Raw genomic sequence first — 27,017 nt, forward strand, 5'->3', positions numbered from 1 at the left:
TCGCCTGCTCGTGCGTAACTGCAGCAATTTGATGAAAGACAACGGCTTAGGCTCACACCACTTCATTATATTGAATATGTTTCAAACGACAACAAGACAGCGTTTTCGCGGGTACGTGTTGGTGGCTGAGCTATGTGTATTTTTCCCTTCAGGTCTGTGTCGTCCCACTTGGGGGTCGTGTATGTAAAGCATAAGCTCCTCCCGCGAACTCTTTTTCTTGTCTCACTCAAAACATCAATCATGGAGGGAAAGATGACAGCTATATTCACCCTTCGTGAAGCTGCTTTTGGTCGTGATAAAGCTTCGTTACTGCTCGGCGTCTGTACGCGATTTCGGTTTCGATGCCTGGTCGCCGCCATCTTACTTTGCTGGTGGCGCCCCGTATGAGCCAAACCTTAAAGCCTTCTCGGCGCCATCTTGGGCTGTGCGTGCGGCGTTGGTGCAGCGACTGCTGCGCTGAGCTTGTGAACGCTGCCCGGCAGCGTGGTGTTTTTTGCGGTGTTCCTGAACTGAGTATACGGCTGGTTTTGTGCAAGTGAGCCAACGAGCCACGTCACCCGAGTAAGATGTCGTCAGTGCGGCACGGTGGAAGCGGCTGAAGGCAGCAGTCGCGGCCAGCACAATGCCGAAGGCCAGCGCTCCGCTTACTGCCCAGATGCATAAGTTTTATCCTTGGTGGAGTACATATTTCGAGCTACGAATTGTAACTGTAATTGTAATTACAACTGTGGACAGAACTGCATGAAAACCACATGCGCAGAAATCTGTCGCGCGATGCAGGTGCACTGCGTTGAGCTGCATCGCGCAGTGCGGCCTATTTCATGCATATAAATCTCCCGATGCTGGCAGTCACAACTTAAAAGTGGGCTAGCTTCATATCACTTGAAAAAAATTGGAAGTTAAGCAGGCTACGTGACATGCGTATTGTTTACCGTTGTTTCCAGTCCCGGTGGACGTAAAACCATACGCCGTGTCTTTTACCTCCGGGGCTGTGCCATAGCACTGGGTGGCTGATTTACCTCGTCCGTCATGTGCGTTGACGGGTATTTTTACATATCTTCCTGGTAGATCTCTGTGATTGTGTTGAGCGACAGCCGCAGAAATTTTCCCATTTAAAGGACGTTGGTGAGAAACGAGCGTTTGGATTGGGTACCGAAGTCAGCTTTGGAACGTTTGAGTGTACTGTGGGAACGATCACCAGTGCCGAGATGGTAGGTTTGTTCTCCAGTTCTTCGAGTACTCCAGAAAATCGAGTTCTCCAGCTACTTCAAGCCTTCAGAATTACGTGCATGGTGGAGAAAAAAAAACCTGTAGCCGATCTCGACGTCGAGAGTAAGTGCAAGCATGAGGAGTGTTGCCGGAAAGACGTAGCACATTCTATAGGACGGCCATTGGTGTTCCATTCGGGGAACATGCCTTTTTTCAGGGAGTCTGAGGAGAAAAATTTAGAGGAAAAAAAATTTTCATGGAGAGTTTCTGGAAACTTTTAAGAACCAAAACTGTTTACATTTTCCAAATTGGTAGGGTTTTCAGGCTACTGCACGAATAAGAGCCTGAAATAAGGACGTCTGGGTCTAAATTAGTTTTTTTTTGCTGGGTTATGAAGTATCACTGATGGCGGCTTCCTGCCCAAAACGCTGGCCTACAGAGTGGCGCGAGCTCCTTCGCTAGTTCGACAAGCGGCGCTAAGCACTCCGTTTTTCCAGTGACGCGCCACGTCTACTCGTTGTTTAACCTCAAGCCCGGGCGCACACAAACACAACCTTTAGGTTGTAAGTTACTTCATAAAGAGCGAACAGGAAAGAGCCTGGACCTGTGGACAGGCACCAACTGAAGCGTGAAGGTAGAAAAATAAATGTACACAAACATGAAAAGAAAATGTTGAAAAGCTGCACGCGCGTCGCAGCAACCGTATACGTTGACGGCAGCGTGCAAGCCAGATGCTCTGACATTTGAGTCACTTCGCCGCCAGCCGGAACCGCGGCCTCAGAATGATATGGACAGGGAATCGGCGTTGCGCGTTTCCGCCGGTGGCCCGATCTTCGCCGTCACTCGAGAACCGTCCAAGGCCCGCACGGCGCGCTTCCATTCGCTGCGCACCGGTTCCTTTGTCGCGCTTCGAGCTGCACGCCATTCGGACTCGAAACTTAGAAAAATCGACTTCAGTTATGGCCTCATACTCCCTCCTCAGATTCAGCGTCATGCTTGTCCTCGGGTTCGCCACGGTTACCAGACGATGTTCTTCTGAGTTTGCCAGAACTGGAGCTAAACGCAGTTCGTGCTTAAAACCGGTATTTTATATTTAAAGATCATTCATTGCCTGCACCTCTACAAAGCGGTCGGTTCGATGGCTCGAACGGGAAAGAAACAGCTTGACCGTCCAGCAATCCAAGCTTGACAGAGCGTGAAAGCCGGTAGTTCTGGATTTGCTGTGTATAACTTACTCACGCTGGTTGGGTCGTTAAAATGCCAAGGGAAGTACTTTTAACATTGTAGACAGTACTTGCAGCGCTGCTTTCCTGCTATTTCGGTAGTACTTGCCCATTTCTGTCGAAATATACCGTGGCATAAGAAAGCGCAGCAACCGGAATCCGCGAGGAAATCGCAGCATGTACTTCGCTTTTGAGCAGTTTCCTGGCTTAAGAAAGTTATGTTCTAGGTAAAACTGTCATATTTTGTATCTTTGGACGGTATTCTATCAGTACAGCTAGACTTACTATTTTCCTTTACTGTTCTTTTAAAAAACTATGCGATTATTGTCAGTAGGCTAAGTACTCTTCCACTTTCGAACACACACAAGTGAGCATCACACAAACACACACACTTTATTTCTCTATACATCTCTCTCACACTCAAATATGTTTAGCAATTATGCAAGTGTGAGGGAGCAGGAAACAGGACTTCTACTCAGTCGCGCTTGCTTCGCAAGCATCCTTTGGGTAAAACGTATCGTGCGCTGTTCCCTATGGCCTTACTTAGATCAACATGAAAGGCGAGATTGGTCCCTCACAGTGGCACCGGCTGTCTTTTCCGCTATTCTTCGTTACTCTGGATCATTACTCCTACCCGTGACCACCCTTCGAGTAGAGGAGATACCAGCCCGAGCACGGTCACGGCGGCACCCGCGGGCTCACTTTACGCTTAGTGCGACTTAAGCACGCTGCCTCGGGGACAGCCTTTTTTCACCGTCGCAGCAGCTGCGGAACTGTTCAAGCCCGGACACGCCAGCGGCGGCGGCGCAGTTGAGTGTAATAAAGCCCCGCTCAGTGAGCGCACTTGGGCGCGTTGTGTCTCTCGGCTCCCCGCTTTCTCCTTTAAGCGCGCGGCGACGAAGGAATAGCGGCCGGGAAAAGAGCGTCTTGCACGGAGCGCGCGACGTGCTTCGATAAAGGGCAGCTCGAGCAGGAATAATTAAGGCGCCCGGAGGAGAATGCGAGCCGCTTCTTGCAGCGGCTGCCGAAGAGAGAGAGAGAGGGGAGGGGTGGTAAAAGAGAAGTGCGCCACGGCTGAACAGGGAACTCAGGGTGGTATGGCGCGTAGGGAAAAGGGGAAAAGGCGGCGGGAGAAAAGAACGCGACAAAAGGAAAAAGGCGGCGAGGCTGCAAAGATAACAAGCGTTACGTGTAGACTCGAAGCAAGAGCGAGCGATCGCGCGAGCGTGCGAAGCTGTCGCCGCCACCACTTTCAGTAGCGTCGGCGTGCGCTACACGCCCTGCCCCTCTCTCGTTCTATCTTTCCCTCTTTCTTTCTTGGCGTAAATTATGAGCGCCGTAAATTATGTGGCGCTCTGCGTGCGAGGGCTCTTTCTCTCCGTCAGGTGAACCCACCAGAATGGTGGGCTCGGAAAAAAAATAATAAAGAAGAGGAAAATGGAGGGCGAAAATTGCGTGGAAGTTTTCTAGAGAGCACGCAGGCAGAGGCTTGGAAATCGGGATAAAAGAAAGTGGGAAGAAGTAATGCGGGAAAAACAAGGGCAGCTTATGCGGCGATGACGAGGGGGAAGGGGAGAGTGAAAGCAGCCGCGAGTGTATGCAGGCCCCCGCCACGTCAACCACTCGAGACAGAGCTGGCGGCGGAAAATGGGGGGGGGGGGGGGGGGAGAGGTTGCAAGAAGGCCTCCTCCTCGTTGCCGCGTGAGCGATGTCGAGGGTGTGTTGGCGCTCCGCTGTCGAGATGAGGGATGACTTTGCCAGGCGGCAGCACTGCCTGAAGGACCGGCCCCAGGCAACGCCGGAGCGCGCGCCCCGACTCGAGCCATCGCGTCCAAACCTCATTTTGCACAGGCACACAAGCGCGTGGGCAAAAAAGGGAGGGGGGGGGGGGGCTTGCGTGTAACTATGTAGCAACGTCTGTGACGCATTCTGTTGCGTTGCTTAAGCATGTTTGATAAACTGGCTACTATTTCGGCGTGGAATCAGTTGGGAAGTGAGGGTGCCCTCTGTGAGCAAAGGCGCTAATCGATAACGTCGGTACGCCTCTGCGCTGGCTGCTTCTGTGGCGGTGTAGGAGATGATTTTGCGCCGTCTTGAATAACGAACGGCTGAAACGACCGATACGCGCGCACGTTCTTCGATCGTGGTGCTGTCAGCTCACCGGGCGAGATGATTTGTTTTCTCCTTAACTGAAGATGAGGTGCGTGATATTGTTAACATCAGTGCAGCGATGTAGGATAGAAAAACAGTCACGAGTGTATTTCCAACTCGGCGAAGAATACAAGGGGGGTAGCGAAGAAAACCCAATTCTCCAATTCTCAGATAGCTGAGTATACGTAAAGATGTGAACCATAAAATATTCAACGAAATTCAGAGCTACTATGATTGAAGTCATAACTTATGTGCATGGCAGTGATGCCGCACAATTTTCGCCTAGAATCGAGACCCATCACTGATACCACATAAATATGAATTACTTTCTTCTCAACGCTGTAATCTTTTCCACCTGATGTCACAGGGGAACATGTAGTGGAATTTTCACAACAGCGGTACTCATCTGAAAACGGAGCTGATATCTCCGGGAAGGAGTCGTCGTGGAGAATCCCGTATCTCGTGGTGCCGAACTAGTACTCACCGCAAAACTACTGAAGCCAGCTACTCTCAGCGCTCCTTGCGGCTCCAGACATCCTCACACATTCGCTGGCTATTTCACCACACTCCGCACAACAACGAGTCACTAAGCACTGGATCAAAGAATGCGAAACTTGAGCGTGTTTCAACTGGCATGTTTATTAACACTTCAACCTGATTGTGTCGATGCATCGTTTGTCCACACCTTCTTTCTCTGAAGCACAATCCATGATGGCGACGTCCAAGCTCTTCCTCATCCCGAGAAACGCGACAAATGCAGCGCCGCCGACTGTCAGAGCGAGCGCAGTAGATGCTGTTTTACGCGAAATAATCGCCCCGTGAGTGACTCGTGAAGGGAAACACTGGGCGAGAGGAACGTCAATGAAAATAAAAGAAAGCAGGAAAGTTCACCACTTACTGAGCAATGTCTCGCGAAAGAGCAGGCGAAACGTCTTAAACGCAAACTATAGCGACGCGTAGATGAAGCGGCTTAAGCAGGAGCAGACTCAAGCAACGAGTTAATCTCGCACAAAGCGGAATCACTGTCTCGCGCACGGCGGAAAGAGAAAGAAATAGAAGAGAGGGAGGGAGATAACACTTATAGAAAGCTCGAAGTTTGATGCACACAGACATGCACACGCACACATATAGTATACAGTTTAATAGATATATTTGTATATGTATGTATATATGTATAGACGCATTTGTCTTTTAATTTTTTTTATCGTTTACCACATTGACCGTCAATACGAGACTTGTAATTATAGTGGAATGAGATAATTTCGATGAAGAAGCCGCGATGAGAGTTGCGCGTCGTATAAAATATAGATTGTAATATGTACAGACGTGTACGGAGTGTGGCGTGCACTCAAAAAGCCTCACGTACATACATAACAGCGTTCGCCGCAACAAGCTCAACGCGGCATTCTCTTTCTCGTCTCCCCGGAAACAGGTGTGCCGCCCTGAGCGCTCAAGAACGAAGAGAGGCAAACGTCGCGGCCCCCGTCGCTACGTTCTCGTGAAATGCAGTTCACTCGCTTATATTGACTTGAAGACTTACAAACGGCAACTTTTCTTCAACGCACAGCTTTCTTTCCCTGAAGCGCTGTAAACGCTGGTCTTGCCATAAACCGCCCTTTAACGGAGTCGGTCGCGGAAACTATACGCGGCGAATGAGCTTGTTCAATGAGCAAGGTCGCGTGCATTCCACCTGGTAGCCAGTCTAGAGAGCGCGGGGCAAGACTACGCAAATGTCGTTCGCTAAAATGATGTTCGCGAGGTGGCGCTCGCGACGAACGGTGTAGAGGCCGTTTTCACGACGTTTTGCGAGGACGGAAAACCTGTGCGCCACCCGCGTTGCCCACGCGCACCCTAGACTGAACGTGGTACGTACCTATCCCTCTCTCTCTCTCTCTACTATCTCTGCTATTTCGCTTTGCTTACCCTTTGCCTCACAGCGCAATTCAGACGAGTGCGACCATCACTGTGCCTTTTATTTCTTCATAGCAACCCCTCCACTCTCGCCACTAATGCACTGTTGCATCCTTCACTGCTGCTCAAGCCCCGTCTTCCTCCTCGCATTCCTCTCAAGCGCTACAACTTTAGCCCTGTTTACAGTTCCGCGTCTAACGTAGCAGGTATGTACTGACCGGAGAGAACTGCACTTACGACATTAAAACTGCTATGCGCGGTTAGGGCGACCGCTGAGTTAAAATACTTCTTTTTCTTCTTTTGCACAAGCGACTACGCACAAAAGCTCTTTTTTTTTTATCTATCTTCCGCACTCGCTCTCCTTGCTTTCACGGTGTCCTAGCTACGTAGTTCTGACGCGTGCGGTTGGGACTAATACCGCGTGGCACACACAACCTGTCGATGATGACGTGACTTTTCGAGGGCTGTACGTTCTCTCACAATCACGAAGGCTAATGCTTGCACTCTCCGCGCTCTCGTTACCCGCTAACGATAACCATACAAGCGAAGGGCATTTTTTGTTTGTTTGGACTCATTCGTTCGCAGTGTGTAACGAAAAAAAATCCACGGGGACATCTAATTACCTCATGCGTTGGCAATGCGATATAATTAGAAGCTTTTGATGCCTTTACCAGATGTGACGTCCCTCGCGGTCGTGTGACGTCACTTCGCTCCAGATAAAGGCTAATTTATGATCGACACATTGCTTTCCCGATGAGGTTTTTAATGGCTCCGAATTAAAAAAAAGAAATGCGGCAAGAGCGCATTTAGTATCCCCTCAAATTAGCACCCCGTCGCGGCGATCCCACTGCATTGATGGCGTGAGCGAGCCGTCAGCAGTGTTTGAAAACTAAGCCGCTTCGTCGCCCGAGCACCGAAGGAAAAAAAAAAGCGTTTGCGCAAAACCCGTTGCAGTGAGTCGATAGCATTGCGATGTGTGAGTATTCGGGAAACACGAAAACGGGGAAAGGATATAATTGGAGGCTGTGCTCGCATCCTTCACAAAAAGAAGAGCTTTAAATGCCTATAGAACGAGCTCCGACCGACGTCTCTCTCAACAAAGCTCAAGCACGTGAGTGTCTTTATAGGACGTATATCGTAAGGTGGATATATTCTTTGTTCTGTCACTCGCGTGCCTGCCTTTCGTCGGCACTCACGCGCGAACTGTACGTTCCCCCAGCACCTCTTTTTCTCTTCTCGTCCTTGAATATATATTTTTTGGCATCATGGCAGTCTATCGCGCACCAGCTCAGAGTTTCACCTCGTAGTCTTCCCCGGGAATAGCAGGAGCACAGACTTTCGAAGATCATAACTACTGCAGAAGCATCCCGCACATTTTCGCGCACCGTCACTCCGGTTCGACAAGTCACGACCATTGCAGTCGACGCACCGTGCGAATTACCAGTGTCTCCTGCTTGTCCCTTGACACGGTCACGTATAGGGGTTAGGAACCCACTAAGCGTTACACGGTGTTAGCGGTCCACACGAGCTTTCGTCGTCGAAGGAGCTCCGGTCACCCCAGCGCTCACGCCAACGGCTTTGAACTTTCAAAGCACTCCGAGAGACCCGACGACTCTTACACCGCGCAGTACCGGTACTTGCTGCATCGTGGGCGTGGATCCGGGCGTCGCTTCTTGGACTGCGTCACATTCGGCAGTGACGTGGTACCTTTCCTCAAGCATGACTAGGTCCCGTGTTGCGAGCGCCCTCTTTCTGTCTCCCCAAAAGCCCTTGGATGTCCCGTCCCAGAGAAGGGGGACGCTTCACGAAGCGCCACCGCTGCCAGCGCCGCCTTGCGGTGTGGCGCTGCAGCCGAACGTGGTCATGCAGGGAGTCGCCTTGCCGCTGCTGCTTGTGGGGAGCACGTCCGGATATCAGAAGTCCACAATCTTTTGGCGACAGAAGTAAGGGGTGTGGTTCACGTTGGTGATGTAGTCGGCGTGGAACGGTGGCTTGGTCGGCGACGTCTCTAGCACCGTGGGACGGAGCTCGTCGCCTTCGACGCAGTTGAAGGTGGTCATGTTCACTGAGCCGTCGCAGGGACGAGGAGACCTGCGGGCCACCAAACGGAGGAGCGCGCGCGTTATTATGCATTCGGGTTTCGAATAGGCCATGCGTCCGGTGACACAGAAACGTGCAATCTACTTTGTACGCTCCATTATGTGCTGTCGGCCTGAGTTTACATATTTGTCTACCCAAGGAAGGTCATTAGTTCACTTATTTTTGATGCATTGTATAACACCTTATTTCGTAAAATGAAAGTAAGAATGAAAGCAGACATGTATGCAAAATGCGCGAACTAAAGAAGTGAACAGTGACTTGGCCCATGTACTCGCGCAGATGTCGCGCAGTAAAAACGAGAGAACCGTTAGCTATCGGTTGGTAGCTTTTTTCTGCCATGTGCATATGACGCTGAGTAATGAATTTTTCAGTACAACTTCGACTATAGAAGCATGTGTTCGTAAAAAGAGTTATTTGATAAACCGACTAGAAACGAAACGAAAAACAAGCGCACCATGACCAGTGTCGCTGCACAAAGGCATTATAAGAGGTGTGTTCCATTAAAGTTCTTCTCCTTCTCCTCCTCCAAGAGGCGGTCGAAACCAACGCACCCTTCCATAAGCTACGACATACTGGTAATTTGTAAATCCTCTTGAATGCAAGAATTATTGCGCCACGCATTAAAAGTGACACTGTCCCATTAAACTAAGGAGTGACCCCCATAATTCAAGAAGAGTGACGATTCGGGCTGGTTCGTTCATCTTGACGGATATGAAGGAACAGCGCACACAGACGGGACTGGAGAGAACGAGACGACGACACGGGCGCGTCTGTCTTCTTTTTTCCAGTCTCCATGCGGATGCGGATTTGATGCTCACGCGTTGTTTTAAACTCAAAAGCCGGGCAAAGTATGTCTTCTGATTACAGCAGGCCGGCGCATTCACTTGAGAGAACTAAACGCCTTTTCTGCAGTGAATTCGCAATATAAGTGCCAGTATATTGCTTTCTTCCGTAATTATCTATATCTCTTGCCGTATTTTTTTTCTGTTACACTGGTAACTGTCTAGATACAGTTCTGGTTAAGCTCACTATTTCGGCTTAACTCCGTCCTCTTTTTTTTTCTGTTGGTGTAACAGCAGGGGCGTTCGAGAAACACTGAAAAACTCTAGCGCAGTTCTGAGAGCAAGGGAAGGTGCAAGTACTTACGTTTTCCCGTTTTGCACTATTTTGTCGCCTGAAAGAGATAGAGAAGAGAATAAGCCTTAACAGACGCGAAGAAAAAAAAAGTCTATATCAGTGTGCTATAGCCTCATCATGCGCGAAAATGAAAGCGCTGACCAACAAAGAACACACACACACACACACACACACACACACACACACACACACACACACACACACACACACACACACACACACACACACACACACACACACACACACACACACACACACACACACACACACACACACACACACACACACACACACACACACACACACACACACACACACACACACACACACACACACACACACACACACACACACACACACACACACACACACACACACACACACACACACACACACACACACACACACACACACACACACACACACACACACACACACACACACACACACACACACACACACACACACACACACACACACACACACACACACACACACACACACACACACACACACACACACACACACACACACACACACACACACACACACACACACACACACACACACACACACACACACACACACACACACACACACACACACACACACACACACACACACACACACACACACACACACACACACACACACACACACACACACACACACACACACACACACACACACACACACACACACACACACACACACACACACACACACACACACACACACACACACACACACACACACACACACACACACACACACACACACACACACACACACACACACACACACACACACACACACACACACACACACACACACACACACACACACACACACACACACACACACACACACACACACACACACACACACACACACACACACACACACACACACACACACACACACACACACACACACACACACACACACACACACACACACACACACACACACACACACACACACACACACACACACACACACACACACACACACACACACACACACACACACACACACACACACACACACACACACACACACACACACACACACACACACACACACACACACACACACACACACACACACACACACACACACACACACACACACACACACACACACACACACACACACACACACACACACACACACACAACAAAGAGCGCCAGATGTGGATGACAACATTGAGAAGATAAGAAAATGATAAAGACAACGACTGAGTAGGTTTAAAGTTCTTTGAAAGAAGTAGAGCATTTAAAATGTGTGTTAAAACTTATAAGCTCAAAACCGTAAACGAAAAAAAAACATTTAATCAGTACTTCTCCGAGTGATCATATATTAATTAAGACGATATGAATTAGACAACAAAAGAGCACAAAACAATCGGAAGAAACCAAAAAAGAAGCGACGAGGGTTGGGGAACGTTCAAGCAAAATTATATCCAAACCGCTGCAATGTAATTATACGCGTCCGGGCCATGCCACGAAAAGGAATTTTTGCCTGCGCAGCTCCTGTTTAGCATGAAAGGAACTGCAATTTTCCATCGATGGCTGGCGAGTCGTTATTTGTTCGTCGTCGTTTCTAGCAACTTTCCTCAACATTGTAAACCCTGAGAATTCGTAGCTCCTGATTAGGAAATGCTTGTACCCATTATAAGACTCGTGAGGCCGCCGGCGGGGCTGAGATACGAACCAAGTGTTCCAACGTTGGAGTTGGGGATTTTCTGTAAGAATGCTCGCCGAGGTGCGCTGCGTTCTTAATAATTTGCAAGCGTTATTCAACTATCCTTTTGTCGTTCTGTTGTCTGAGAGCGGAACACGAGTAGTAAACATTATCTTGAACCCAAGCACATGACTACAAAGGAGAGCTGTGCAGCTCTTCCGAATCGTAGTCATGAAGAAGTAACCACATAGGCACGCTTTAAACTGGCACTGGTGCAGGAAAATAACTCCTGCCACAGGGCTTCCAGGTCTGAAACCGAGGCCACTGCTAGACCACGGCAGCAGCCTCGCCGCGTGATTTGGCCACGAAGAAGATTGCTTGACCGACAGCTGAAGCGTAAGGAGAGATGCAAGTCCAACCGGATGTGACGTGCAGCCTCGCCACGTGATTTGGCCACGAAGAAGATTGCTTGACCGACAGCTGAAGTGTAAGGAGAGATGCAAGTCCAACCGGATGTGACGTGCAGCCTCGCCACGTGATTTGGCCACGAAGAAGATTGCTTGACCGACAGCTGAAGCGTAAGGAGAGATGCAAGTCCAACCGGATGTGACGTGCAGCCTCGCCACGTGATTTGGCCACGAAGAAGATTGCTTGACCGACAGCTGAAGCGTAAGGAGAGATGCAAGTCCAACCGGATGTGACGTGCAGCCTCGCCCCGTGATTTGGCCACGAAGAAGATTGCTTGACCGACAGCTGAAGCGTAAGGAGAGATGCAAGTCCAACCGGATGTGACGTGCAGCCTCGCCACGTGATTTGGCCACGAAGAAGATTGCTTGACCGACCGCTGAAGTGTTAGGAGAGATGCAAGTCCAACCGGATGTGACGTGCAGCCTCGCCACGTGATTTGGCCACGAAGAAGATTGCTTGACCGACAGCTGAAGCGTAAGGAGAGATGCAAGTCCAACCGGATGTGACGTGCAGCCTCGCCACGTGATTTGGCCACGAAGAAGATTGCTTGACCGACAGCTGAAGCGTAAGGAGAGATGCAAGTCCAACCGGATGTGACGTGCAGCCTCGCCACGTGATTTGGCCACGAAGAAGATTGCTTGACCGACAGCTGAAGCGTAAGGAGAGATGCAAGTCCAACCGGATGTGACGTGCAGCCTCGCCACGTGATTTTGCCACGAAGAAGATTGCTTGACCGACAGCTGAAGCGTAAGGAGAGATGCAAGTCCAACCGGATGTGACGTGCAGCCTCGCCACGTGATTTGGCCACGAAGAAGATTGCTTGACCGACAGCTGAAGTGTAAGGAGAGATGCAAGTCCAACCGGATGTGACGTGCAGCCTCGCCACGTGATTTGGCCACGAAGAAGATTGCTTGACCGACAGCTGAAGCGTAAGGAGAGATGCAAGTCCAACCGGATGTGACGTGCAGCCTCGCCACGTGATTTGGCCACGAAGAAGATTGCTTGACCGACAGCTGAAGTGTAAGGAGAGATGCAAGTCCAACCGGATGTGACGTGCAGCCTCGCCACGTGATTTGGCCACGAAGAAGATTGCTTGACCGACAGCTGAAGCGTAAGGAGAGATGCAAGTCCAACCGGATGTGACGTGCAGCCTCGCCACGTGATTTGGCCACGAAGAAGATTGCTTGACCGACAGCTGAAGCGTAAGGAGAGATGCAAGTCCAACCGGATGTGACGTGCAGCCTCGCCACGTGATTTGGCCGCGAAGAAGATTGCTTGACCGACAGCTGAAGCGTAAGGAGAGATGCAAGTCCAACCGGATGTGACGTGCAGCCTCGCCACGTGATTTGGCCACGAAGAAGATTGCTTGACCGACAGCTGAAGCGTAAGGAGAGATGCAAGTCCAACCGGATGTGACGTGCAGCCTCGCCACGTGATTTGGCCACGAAGAAGATTGCTTGACCGACAGCTGAAGCGTAAGGAGAGATGCAAGTCCAACCGGATGTGACGTGCAGCCTCGCCACGTGATTTGGCCGCGAAGAAGATTGCTTGACCGACAGCTGAAGCGTAAGGAGAGATGCAAGTCCAACCGGATGTGACGTGCAGCCTCGCCACGTGATTTGGCCGCGAAGAAGATTGCTTGACCGACAGCTGAAGCGTAAGGAGAGATGCAAGTCCAACCGGATGTGACGTGCAGCCTCGCCACGTGATTTGGCCGCGAAGAAGATTGCTTGACCGACAGCTGAAGCGTAAGGAGAGATGCAAGTCCAACCGGATGTGACGTGCAGCCTCGCCACGTGATTTGGCCACGAAGAAGATTGCTTGACCGACAGCTGAAGCGTAAGGAGAGATGCAAGTCCAACCGGATGTGACGTGCAGCCTCGCCACGTGATTTGGCCACGAAGAAGATTGCTTGACCGACAGCTGAAGCGTAAGGAGAGATGCAAGTCCAACCGGATGTGACGTGCAGCCTCGCCACGTGATTTGGCCGCGAAGAAGATTGCTTGACCGACAGCTGAAGCGTAAGGAGAGATGCAAGTCCAACCGGATGTGACGTGCAGCCTCGCCACGTGATTTGGCCGCGAAGAAGATTGCTTGACCGACAGCTGAAGCGTAAGGAGAGATGCAAGTCCAACCGGATGTGACGTGGGAACGAGTGGGCAGACGCTGGCAAATATCCTTTCCGTTCTTTTTTCTGGGATTCCTCCGCTACAACCGGCCGCGGCTAGAAAAGCTTCCCGCTTCTTAAACGAGTTGTCCACGAGCACCGCTGGGACTCAAACCGGCGCTACGAAAAGTGAAGCGATGTATTTAGCGTTTTTCAGAAGTGTCGCTACGGCGGAGCCATATATAAGGCAAGGCTGTTCCTGCCGGAGGTTGAAAATGACCTCAACGTCAGCTGCTAATAAACTGTTCAATATGATCAACTTTTGAAGCATTTTCTAACGGGGAAATAATAGTGGGCGGCATCAATATGTGCGCAGATTGCGCGGCTGCAAAGTTGCAATAGTTATTTGCTGGAAAAACTTTTGCTCAACTATTTTGGTGCGCAGGCTTTTCTGGCTGACCCCTGTGACACTTATACAACTGCGCCGTTGCTTCTGGCGAGGTACTCGTTCTAATTTCTTGCTCACCGACCACTATAATACATTAAATAAGTTACATGCAAGATTACCGTAGCATCCCTGCCGAAAATATTGTGTGGTCTTCCCGCTCATACATTCAGGGACAGGCTACAAGCTGAAAGCCTCCTTACCTTCTTCCTGTCTTAAATCTCAGCACGAAACCGGCATTTTTTTCGCGCGAACTAAATTCTCTGTCCAAACTTTTTTGCACATAATAGATAGCTCTATAAAACACGTCACAGCTTTTCTAGTTTCAAAGCATCAGATTTGGGGTTACTTTGAAGACGTGTTCACGTTCCCAGTCTCGCTAGCTTTGTTCGGCCAAAGAAACAGTGCTCACAGGGGGGAGGGGAGAGAAGGTGACGCAACGTATAGCTCGCTCACCGGTGTTAGCTTTCAAGCGTTGCTTCTTAGTCCGGCAGCGTGCTATGATGACAAGCAGGAAGAGGAGGAACACGGCGGCGAAGGTGACGGCAATCAGAATGACGACGAGTGAGTTGCTCTGCTCGCAGCCGCTCCACTCACCCCCTGCGACCATGATGCAGGAGAAAACATTTATTTACAGCCTATCTGTACAGGCAAAGCGTGAATAATACGCATATACTGACTGCTATTAGCGCCACTGTTTATTTATAGTTGACATCCTCGTCGCTTTGCACGGCAGCTGCATAGTTATATTATTACCTTTGTCCTTCGAGGTATCAAGTGCGCTCTGACCACTTTTATCGGTTTTTCTCAGCCAAGCATTGGCGCTCCCTCACGGTTCAAACAGCCTGCAGAGCGCGTATTTAAAAGAGGAGATCCGATGGCTCGATTCCGAGCTCCACCAGCGAGGAGTGGTTTTTATTTGCTTCACTGGTTGATAATTGACAACTGGCGGCAAAAAAAAAAAATAGCTGTACAGCTGTCGGAGTCTCTCAATTTCTCCCTCAACCCCCACCCTCCTTTTTTCGATCAGTGCGTTACTTGAAATGTTGACGCACGCAGGAGGCGCCGGGTACCTTTCTTCGCTTAGGATAAATAAAATATAATTTACGCTGCCAACACTGCTACTAAGTTCAAGAAATACGTAAGTTAAATGGGCGCAATTCGCTTAAGTTAAGACAGCAAGCACCAGATTTATCAGCCCTTCAACGCATCCTGCGCAAGTCAAGCGCAGAGACATACTTCGCAAGTCTATGCATTGTCCCCGCCCCGCGCAGTAGCATGCTATTCAAGCACTCCGTAGCAGTCTTAGCTACGCATCATAGACAAATTCTGCGAACGATTCTAGTATCTTGAAAAGAAACTGATCGCTCATGATGGACTAGTACGGGCTGTGGTGCGCGTTGGATATTAAGGAGGAGATTGCCTCTCTGCATGGTTTTCGTGGAGACGTGCACTTAAGGAAGGGATTTCAACGCGATACAACTCCGAGAACAACTTAAAAAAACATAAAAAGGTGTTCCGAGGGCCTTGATCACAACAAAACTGGAAGAATAATCGTGGATAAAGTATCCACATATCGTAAAACTACTGGTGTGTCGTTACAAAGACGATTCGCATGTGGTAATTAACTACGCAGGGGGTCCCTATTAACACGTAATTACAGACCATTACAGAGCTCTGAAACATAGTTTTCGCTGTTTGGAATTCCCATTAGAAAAAGTCGATTATACGCAAGCTACTACATTGTTTTCTCAATCACGTATCCGAAACAGCAGTTGGTCCGAGGCGAACGTATTGCTAGTACTGCTGAGATATTTTGCTGAGCTGATATGAGGTGCCTTTAGCTCGGCGCAGCGGTGAATAACACGGATATTGACTTGCAGTGTTGATGACTTGCACGGTCCGATCGATGCAGAATACAGCTGCCACAGCGTCCATATTTTATTAGCCTTTCCTTCTTTGTTGTCATATGAGGCATGTGCCCTGCGGTCAATGCACCGGAACATAAGTCAACGCGTTTGGCGCTCTGTTATTATTGCCTCTTTGCAAGACATATAGATGCCCTCATAAGACAAAGTATCTCGCGTGTAGCGTAGCATGCTGAGAAACTACAGAACGCATGGCCCTCCGTCGGAGAACACTGGCCCGAAATTTAATTATCGGGGCTTGCGACATCCTGGGTTTCTGCAACATTCTGCAATATATCTGGGTTTGCATTCGCAGCATGCCAACGCCCTCTAATGGTCAATGAAAGACCATGCGGTGCAGTGGATGAACTTAGTGCTGTGTCTGGCGTGGTGACGTGTGTAAGTAATGCGACACGCATGTTTCAGCATCGTCGGTACGTACGTGTGCGTGTGTGCGCGTGTGCGTATGCGAGTGTATGTGAGTGTGTGCGTGCGCCTATGCGTATGCGTATGCGAGTGTGTGTGTGTGTGTGTGTGTGTGTGTGTGTGTGTGTGTGTGTGTGTGTGTGTGTGTGTGTGTGTGTGTGTGTGTGTGTGTGTGTGTGTGTGTGTGTGTGTGTGTGTGTGTGTGTGTGTGTGTGTGTGTGTGATTTCTCGTTTTCTTTATTTAGTTTACTGCAAATTTTTAGCAACAGATATTTTACCTGATGACTGGAAAATTGCTCATACCGTTCCTGTTCACAATGGTGATCCCAAAAAAAGATGCCAGTAATTGTAAACTCATGTAATTAACATCAATATCATGCAACATTTTTGAACACATGTTATATACAGTACTATGTAGGGAAATAATGGAGAACAAATTGTTCTTTAGGGAACAGCATGGGATTCGTAAGGGGTTGTCGTGCACCACCCAGTTGATTGAATTTTGTCATGACTTAGCATCAGCTGTCCATGAGAGAGGGATTGGGGGCAAATGGACTGTGCCTTTTTTATTTTCATAAAGATTTGGACGCAGTGCTACACTCACTCCGCCTGAACAAGCTTCAAGTAATAAACATTCACTCGTCTGGACTAAAATAAATAGAAAATTTCAGGCTACGTAAATGTAACTTCAGGCGTTTCGCGAGGCTCATTTTTGGAATTACTGTTATTTTGTGTATGTAATTGACATCTCCGAATGAATACCATCCTCTCTGCGGTTATTTGCCGACAATTGCGTTGTGTATCAAAAAATTGTCATTGACTGTTCTTCATGCTTACAAACAGATTTAGCACGAATGCAGTCCTGGTGTTCCACTTAGAAGATTAATTAAATACTATAAAGCGCACTTGTCTGTTTTACCGGAAATAAATAAACATACCGATTCCTAGTACACGGTTAATAACGATACAATACGTAAACAAGCTGCATATAAGTATTTAGGCGTAATGCTGTCATACGACTGTTCCTGGAACGGACACGTGACCACTTAGTGCGCAGGGCTAGTAGGGCACTGAACGTTTTTATAAGAAATTCGAGACGTCTACATGTCAATTTAAATAATACTGCCTATCTGAGCTGCGTTAGACCTATTTTGGAATTTTGGCTGCGCGGTTTCAAACCCTTCGAACAAGAAAGACCATAACTGAGCACATTGAAAAAAATTCAAATCCATGCAGCCATGCGGATTTTTCTTGGGCCGACTCTGAAGGAAGGACAGAGTAAATGCCATGAAGATCAGTTCAGTCGGGAAGTACATGCCTCTAGCCGAAGCAAGCAAAGCCTTAAACTGCTATATGCAATATTCGACAATAGAACCGATATAAAAGCGAATATCAAGCCAGGATTGCCGCTTACACGAACTCGTTTTTTGTCAAATCGATTGGAAAGAGGAATCGGTTGTGTGAAACGTAAATGTGCTGTGCTAATGAAGAGTTGTTTTTTTTTCTACGCTGTAACCTTCGTGCTGTAACGCTTTTGGGTGCTCTGGGTAATTTCTGAATAAAAAGTAAAAAAAAAGCCTTTACTAGAGCATGAAAATGGTAAGGTGTGAAATGCATTTGATTCCGCTTTTCGTGTTTATGGACCCTGTCCAAAGACGTATTAATCTAAGTGTATTGGACGACTGTGTAATTTCGGAGTCTTTGACCAAGTCTATCATCCTGCCGCGGTAGCTTTGGCGCCATGAAGTCTTTTTGCTAGCACGGAGCATGAGGTTCAATACCTGGCAGTATTTTAACCGAGGGAAAATGCAGTAATGCCAGGGTACTTAAATTTTCTAACGCGCCAGGTAACTCTACTTCGCGAGTATTAACCCGCAAACCTTAGCTACGACGTCTTTCACAACGAAATGTGCAGATTTAAGGCTTTAAAGCTAAAGCTAAATTCGAACATTGAGTAGAAACAACGCTCTGGACTATAGAGAGAGTTCTGACATGAATTAAGAACTGCCACTGCTTAGTTAATACAGCCATAATCGTCCAATGATTGTCGTCGCTGCGTTGCGTCCGCACTGCCATGCTTTTGGTGCGGCATTACGGGACATGATGGGACGTGATAGCAGAGCTAACTGACGAGGACAGAAGGCGAGCTAGACCCGAGCTGAACACGACTTGAGATGGCTAGACAAGGGCTAGACACCAGACAGACACGACCTAGACATCGGCTATGCACCAACTAAACGAGCCAGGTACAAGAAAGCAAGCAGGCTGGCTGTACCATGCCGCGTGGTGCCGTCCCAGTATCTGTCGGCCGCCTCGGCACGCAGCAGCACTGGCTGCGAGCGGCCCATCTCGTTGACGGCGTACAGCACGAGCACGTAATTGAGGCCCGCGGGCACGCCCTGCACCCAGAAGGCCGGCCGGTCGGCGCTCAGGTTGGCCAGCAGCCGGTGGCAGGAGATGTCGTGCACCTCCAGGCTGTACATCTGGCGCAGTCCGCCGCCGCCACTGGGGTCCTCGCGGCATTCGGCCAGGAAGGCGTCCTCTGTCTGGTTGCTCAGAGTGCAGTTGTACGGCGCCTTGGGCGGACCTGTGCACCACGCACGGGGTGAGGCGACCGGCTGGTATACACGCTCGCGCACACTCAATAGCGTACACTGTTAACACGAATACGCCTATGTGGGAGTAAAAAGAGAGTAAGGCGTCTTCTAGAAAACCGCCATTTATAAAAGAGAGCGCGCTAGAGGACAACTTAATCCATTTTTAGTCTTTTGCGTTTAGAGTGTAGCCTGACACACGTACGCGCGCCGATGACTACTGGCAGACCACGGAACTCGGCTTTGCCGGGATCGATAAGAAAGAAAAGAACCTTCCTGACTTCAGTGGCAACATCTAGCGTATACAGACGTGTTTGAAGGAGCCAGTATTGATGACAGCCGCAAGCTTCGTCTTGGGATAATGCGATCGATCGTGCATACGCTGTTAGTTATGCGGTCACAGCACTACCCTGCTGCTTGGGTAGCCGAGTTCATGTATGCACAGGGCGTGTTTGACTGCTTCGACCTAGTAAGTAAATTAAGCAGTTTGAATCGCTTCATGCTTTCCAGTGCGCGCTGTCTGGAACAAGAACTTTTCTATTCCAAGACGCAGCCACAGAAAGATGGGTTTGTAGAACCACATGAAAAATCGAGACCTGCCGTCTTCCGACAATAGAGAGCTGCAACTGTTATATCCTGCATCTTTCATTGCCTCTTTTCCCGCATCATCGTCGACTCTTCCAATGCCTTATCCATTTTGAGGAAGAATGATGTTCCACTGGAACTGAGGCGTCCACATAACAGTCTTTATGGAGGGCACCTACTCTCCATGTATTCCACTGCTGCTACTCAAGTTGAGGCTCATTTACTTGAAGACTTCAACAAATGCATATTCACCCGTGCCACTCTCTGATAATACACCTGCTTCACGCTTTACTCATTAAGTTTTGTACAGTGTCACTAGAACTTGACATGTATGGTCACGTGGTACGGGTCTCATAACGCTACGTGAGTTATTGAAATCCTAGTTGAAATCATGAAGTGGGCATGGGCAGGGATTGAGATGAAAAAAAGGAAAGATAGCCACTCGTACTTAAAGGTAACGGAGTAGATTCCAAGAGTAGAAAATAAAAGAAAACTTAACGGCGCGTTTAACAATTAAAAATGAAGCTCCAGTAGTCCAGAGTACTAAAAAGATTTCACGTTTCACGGTGATCCGTATCCTGTCCCGTCCCAGAGGAGCCTTCGGCGCAAATTTTCTGAGCGCAGTTGTTCCTTTCCAAATGCCACGCAAACTGACTGGCAAATCTCAAAATCTGAAAGAGCTCGCGCCTTTTACGTCGGTCCAGATTCAACACGCCTTCATTAAGTTAAGTGACTTAATACGGCACAAACTCAGGAGAAAGTTCTGGGAAGCTATGGCCTTGCACTCCTAGCGCGATAAAGTTTCACGGGATTAGTAAGAGAAACTTCTTGCGTGCTCAGAAAAAATGAAAGAGATGCCAAATTAGAAAGAGCACATGGTTCTTAAGACGGCAAGAATGCTTTTCTTCGCATGAAAAGGACTGCCACTAATTCGGGGCCCTGCAAGGGGCTTAAGTCCGCTCTTAAAACAAATATAAGCTACTGAATGGTTAGTTACTTACCGCACCAAGAGAAGGAAGCTAACCACTTCGCTTCTGTGTATTAACAATTCGATGAGTGAAAAAATGAGGAAACTACGACCTAACAAATTTCACTGAAAACCACTCAAGAATTAATTCCGGCGCTTCTCGACCTCGTTATCCTGACGCAAACCTAAAGAGAAATCAGCCAGAAGAAAATGAAGAAGAGAAAAGAAAAAAAAAAGAAAAAGGAGTGTCCAAGTGAGATCGAGGTATGAGATTAAACTTAAGATGAGACGGACCATGTAACAGGGGCAACGCAAGAAACGAGGTTAACCGAGTGAAGCGGGCATGAAATTAGTTAGCATGACAACTTGTCTTTCGGCTTGACACAGCTGCAGAAATTGCTTAAAACCATCACTCGATGCTTGTCGGCCGTGAAGAGAAGGCTTAAGTAAAGTCTGCCACCTTCCCCTCCTCCTCTATTTTTTCCTTTAAGAAAAAAATGTGGTAGGAAAAAAAAAAGACGACAGAAAAATAATTTTCTAGTGACCACAAGCCTGCTTGACACAACGCGAGGATGAAACATACTTCCGGCTTGTATTCTTTTTACCCGTCTTGTCCGGAACGTCATTGATTTTTTTTTTTACTTCCGCTTATGAATGGCAGCCATAAAGAATACCCGCACTAATATATGACGAGAAAAGTAAACGAAAGGAAGCGAAATAATCACACACGGAAGTTATAAGGCAATTCAGGGTTAAATTGACCGATCGTATCTCGTTCAACAAAAACCGTTATTCTGTTTCTGTCAGGCAATTTGAGACACACATAAAAATTTATCTCCCTCCCCGCCTCGCTCTTTCTTGTACACACGAGAATAAAGCGGACGGAAAAATAAAAAGGCAAACAAAGAAGGTACACAAACTCCACACACTAACAAGATAGAAGAAAAAAAAACATAGAAACAACTTTGCCATCTCCGATTACGGGAACGTTTCATCCTGGAAACAGCGTGGCAGTTTACGAACCGCCTCGTAATTTTCAGCCAGTCATCAGACGCGCCACGGATAATTGATGGCTTCCCAGGATGCGCCGCCTCGGTGGAGCGACCGCGTATTGCGCGCAGTCTGGTTTATGGGATGATGAAGGGTGGCTTCTTTAAGCGCGCGTTTAACGGCGCTTCTTCCCGCGCCCGTTTCCAATTGCCGCGAAGTCTCCTTCGCCGAGTAAACAAAAACTAGAAAAGCAAGCGAGCTCCTGCACGGAACTTAATAAGCTCAGAGAGGAGACAGGCGAAGAATGGCTTTGTGATCAGGTCAAAAGACTTTTTGATGAGGCGTAGAAAAAAATTAAAGCCAGGAACGTTTGGAGAACGGCAGGAGTCAATAGAAGATAGCTGGGGAAGGCTTATAGGAAGACAAGCAATGTGGTGGCCACAGAGGGCGCGGTTGAAAAAGGGCAACCGCGACGAACTGAAGTTATATATTTATTTAGTTGGAGTCGTATACTGCAGGAGGGTTAAACAATGCCACGTGAAATGAGCAGTGAAACAAAAAATGGTTGTTGTTTTTCTTTGTTTCAGCCTTTAGCACGGACAACCAGTTATAGAGGTGTCAGGCGACAGAAACCCGAGGGCAGTCATTCATCTGGTCTTTCTCCCCCCCCCCCCTCCCCCCCCTCCTCTTAGTTGACATTGAGCGATGGCGCAGAGGGTTTATTTTCAGTGACAAGACGTTCGGATACCGGTTCGTGCCTGTTGCGAGGCCAGGCTCGCATGCGCTCGGGGAGACTGATAGGAAAATGAAAACAGAAAATAAAAGCGAACCACGTGGACTACAGAATAATCTCCAAAATAATAGAAAAAAGCTGAAAACTTTAATCGTTAACGGAGCGAACAAAAGCAGATGCTTGTACAACGTCGTTGGGCAATAAAGAAAAAAAAAACTTTCACAACGTCGCTTATACGTAGTCGTTCACATACAGAACGCACTGTTATGGCTTAGCAACGCTCTGGATCGATCGAATAGTCATCTGTTTTTTTTTTTTAAATATAATCAAAAGCGCATGCTTTTTTCATGAGATTTGATGGTTTCTGTTCGTATTAGGAAAAAGGCAAGCGTCTAAGGCCCTATTTTCACGTGGTTCGCATAGACTAAAGGGTTTAACTGATAACTACTGTACACACCGCGCATTGTTTTCTCAATGTGTAGCCGTTATTCAATTCAAGAGAGAGATAGAGAAAGCAATTTAATCAAAGGAAAAGTGGGAGAGGTCGGCCGGTGGTAAGGTGCGCCACCCCGCTTTTCTGTTCAAGATTAGCGCATAAACGAGTCGGCTGAGGTTGAAACCAGAACGAGAGAGAGCGCTCGATGTATTGTTAAGTCATGCTTTCCACTAAAGAGAAAGAATTCACAACAAGCCGCTAAATCCTTGCTAGGAAGTAGCTCAATACTGCATATCTTATAAGCAGGTAGGGAGCAAGACGTGCAAGAAAATAGACCATCTAAATTCAAATATGCGTCTATATATATATATATATATATATATATATATATATATATATATATATATATATATATATATATATATATATATATATATATATATATATATATATATATATATATATATATATATATATATATATATATATATATATACAGTGAAAAGGTCACAACTGGTACGATTATCTCGGTTTATTTACCAACGGTTTCAAACGGTGTACCGTCCTTAATCAGGGTCTTAAGTTGAATCCATCAGGAACTCAACCCTGACACTTACCAACAGTTTCAGACGGTGGACTGTCCTTAATCAGGGTTTTAATTTGAATCCATCAGAGATTGAACTTAAAACCCTGACGAAGGACGGTCCACCGTCTGAAACCGTTTTTAAATAAACACTGATAATCGTACGAGTTGTGACCTTTTCACTGTGCAAGTTTTCACTGGCCCGTTGAGCAACCCGGACTGCTTCCACTATATATATATAGACTAAAAGTCGCACGAACTAACTTGCGAGAGAACGCACGTACTGAGAGCAGACACAAACGCACGCACACCTACGCAAGCATCGATTCTCATGCATGACCACACAGAGAAACACGGGCAGCCTGTGCGGAAGAAAAACAAAAAAATACATATTTAGAAGTAACATCGGAAGCATATGCATCAACAAGCAAAGCAGGTCGCTGGAACTTGCCATACTTTTGCGACTCGTGAACTTTCCACTCTTCCCTCAGGAGACAAAAATAGTGGTAGTGGGAAAAGTTCGCTAAAAGAAAAAAAAACAGAATAGGAATCAGAAGAATAAGGAGAAGAAATAGCAGAAAAAAGACGAGGACGAGCATGAACGAAGCGTGCGCAACGCATCGGCCGCTGTCAGGCCAGGCTAATAGCCCGGCGGAAAAGTCGATGATCCACTAAAAGCAGTCCGCTGTTAGGGGTCACGGTACGAGGCTGTGTCTTCGTTCCTGGCAGCACTCTTTCCTATCGGTGGCCGCCGCATACGTACGCGTATATACCGTCATTTCCATCGCATCGTTGGTCCATCTCTCCCGAGGCAAGGCAAGCCGGTGCTCCCCTCGCCTCGGTCGCCAGGCCTGCCACCCATAAATCAACATACGCCACTGGCCATCGCGAGACGGATGAGTGGTGTTTGGGCAGCGCACCTAGCTGTGCGATCACCCGGCGCAGCCAATCAAGTCGCGAAGCGGTGGCAGTAATAGAGAGAGAGAGAGAGAGAGAGAGTAGGAGAGAGAAGAGTGCGCTTAGCTGCCCGAGGTATAAACGAAGAGAGCTTAGCCAGCAAAGAAAGAGATGCAAATACGCTCAGGGCTCCGAGTTCGCGCTGCTCCATCAAAATCGTCGGCGGCTGCTTCCAGCCCGGCCTCGCGCGTTCGGTTAAGAAGGCAGTTAACGAGACAGCCGTAATTAGCGCTAACTTGGCGCGCAGAGAGGCCCTGGTTCCTCAAGCAGCGTTTTTCACCGGCGCGTTGACGGCGGCTGGCGCAGCGGGAAGTAGAGGAAAAGAGGGTTGGGGGGAAGCCGATAAGAAGGGAAGAGGGAGTCGCCAGCGAACGTCGATCACTCCGCGAGTTCACGCGCATTGCCGTCGGCAGTCCGCGCTGTCGTGCGCTTGCTTGCATTTCCCTTCACTCTCTCTCTCTCTCTCTCTCTCTCTCGCTTTCTGGCTTATGTAGCAGAGGAATACGCGTCCATCACACACGCTTCTTGCCGCATCCGGGAAAACACACTCACACGCTCATTCACAAACAAACTTGCACATACACGCGAGTGCACTTGTGGCCACGTGTGCGTCAAGCTCTCTCCAGGGAAGGCGAACGTCGGATATGAGCGAGTGAATATTTATAAGTGCCCGAGCTTTCTTCCCTCCTTTTCCTCCGCCGCTTACTCCCCGGGCTTCGCCGGCGAAGTTGTTGCAGGCCGTAACGCCGTCGCTCTGCATCGAACGCCGGGCAGAGCCCATTCCCGACGCGCTGCCGCCTCCTGCCCGCCGGGCGATGATGGAACTAGGAGTCCAGTGTGCGAGCGTTGTGAATCGAAATTGCGCGCTTACCGGCCGACGACCGGGTCCAGTGCATCAATACAGATTGTCCGCGCTCCCTGCCTGTTCGCGGCGTGCTGCGGAGGTGATGATGTGTTGCGCCAGTGAATATACGCAGACGGGAAAGCAGGAGAAAGAGGATAGAGGCGTGATATTTTCCTGCTTTTTCCAGGTATTGTTACCATTGTTACAGCTCTACAAAGTGGAGAATCAAACGCTGCTATTGTGCGGTTTATTTTTTGCTTACTTCCAAGTCTTTCTTCATCCACTCTCTCGAGAGGTCGATAAGCAGTATACGCTTCAGCGCAGGCCCACGTGTAGGTAATAAAGGCTGGCGCTAGTATCAACTATAAACTGGCTGTAAACTACGGGTGAAGTGTGACTTTTTCTGGCTGGAAAACTGCAGACTTTTACGTTAGTTCCCTGGCAACTCATAAGACTTTGGCCGCACATGGGTTGCCTGCCTATTATTAGTTGTGTTCTCTTTCACAAAGTGAACGAAGGACACCAGTATCACTTCAGTGGCAGCGCACGTAGGAAGAAGGGACGGGAGAGGACACAAGAGTATATAGCAACTCAAAACTGGAGCAAGACAAAGCTCAGTTGCATAGTAATACGGAAAGCATCGATAATGCTGTCAGCAGGAATAATGCGAATACAATTTTTACTGAAAAGTAATATGTCAGTATAAGTGAATATTTTTTTTGCAATGCCAGTCAGTGGTTTTTATCATCACCATTGCCCATCCAAAGAATCAAACTCTGATGTCGGCCGCAAGCAGGTCCAGGGGCGGATTTAGGGCAGAGGTGGGGGGGGACAAGGTCACCCCTCTTTCCCTAGCGAGAATATTACATAAAAAACAAACATTGTGAACCCTATTTTCTCGAGGAAAAATTCTAGAAGTGCATAATTTAAATGTAACCACCCCTCATATAGACAATATAAATGAAATTTTTCAATTACGCTAAAATTTTTAATGAACGGTTGTGTCGGTGTAATAACAGCACAGCACGTTTTTTCGCACCGAATTACTTCCGGCTAATTCTGTTGTCACTTTACCACTACATCTCTGAAACGGTGGACTGCAACATACTCGGCTTACTCGCTACAAACTTTGACGTCCGTGGCACTAGCTATCTGTACAGAAACAGTGAAAAAAAAAAATAGGGTTTGGAAAATAATTTAAAAGAAAATTATATCGTTATCATCACCGTTAGAATAAAATACACACCATAGAACAAATACTTTCCCAGTGAACTTCAATTACTCGTCTTCATCGGCCATCTACCCCCAACAAACTTCTCGTCCCCTCTCACTGGTGTTTTTTTTAATGATGCAGCAAGTTTTTCTTACTTTGCCATTCACATAGTGACTCTACACATTATGTGTACTGTTCCGAGTACATTTCGTTCTCTTGACTTTAACTAATATTTTTTTTAACCCTCGTTTATTCCTGTTAATTCGCGTTTAGGGCTAATGGTAACATTTGTGAAGCATGTCCAAGCACGCACAGAAGCGAGAATAGGTTGTACATTTTGTTTTA

At 48.1% G+C, this 27,017-nt stretch overlaps 1 protein-coding gene across 1 annotated transcript in view; it reads right to left on the reverse strand.

Moving 5' to 3' along the window:
- Positions 1 to 5,200: 5,200 nt before the first annotated feature.
- The window catches only part of LOC144125361 (roundabout homolog 3-like), a 316,643-nt gene continuing 294,826 nt past the window's right edge, over positions 5,201 to 27,017 (reverse strand). The window contains exons 9-12 of the mRNA XM_077658675.1: positions 19,046 to 19,357; positions 14,894 to 15,037; positions 9,741 to 9,768; positions 5,201 to 8,585 (exon numbers count right to left, since the gene is read on the reverse strand). Of these exons, the coding sequence (XP_077514801.1) occupies positions 8,408 to 8,585; positions 9,741 to 9,768; positions 14,894 to 15,037; positions 19,046 to 19,357 (662 nt within the window). The 3' untranslated portion in view covers positions 5,201 to 8,407. The remainder of the gene's footprint in view (positions 8,586 to 9,740; positions 9,769 to 14,893; positions 15,038 to 19,045; positions 19,358 to 27,017) is intronic.

This window comes from Amblyomma americanum, chromosome 3 (assembly GCF_052857255.1).
Source record: "Amblyomma americanum isolate KBUSLIRL-KWMA chromosome 3, ASM5285725v1, whole genome shotgun sequence".
NCBI classification, from domain to species: Eukaryota; Metazoa; Arthropoda; class Arachnida; order Ixodida; family Ixodidae; genus Amblyomma; species Amblyomma americanum.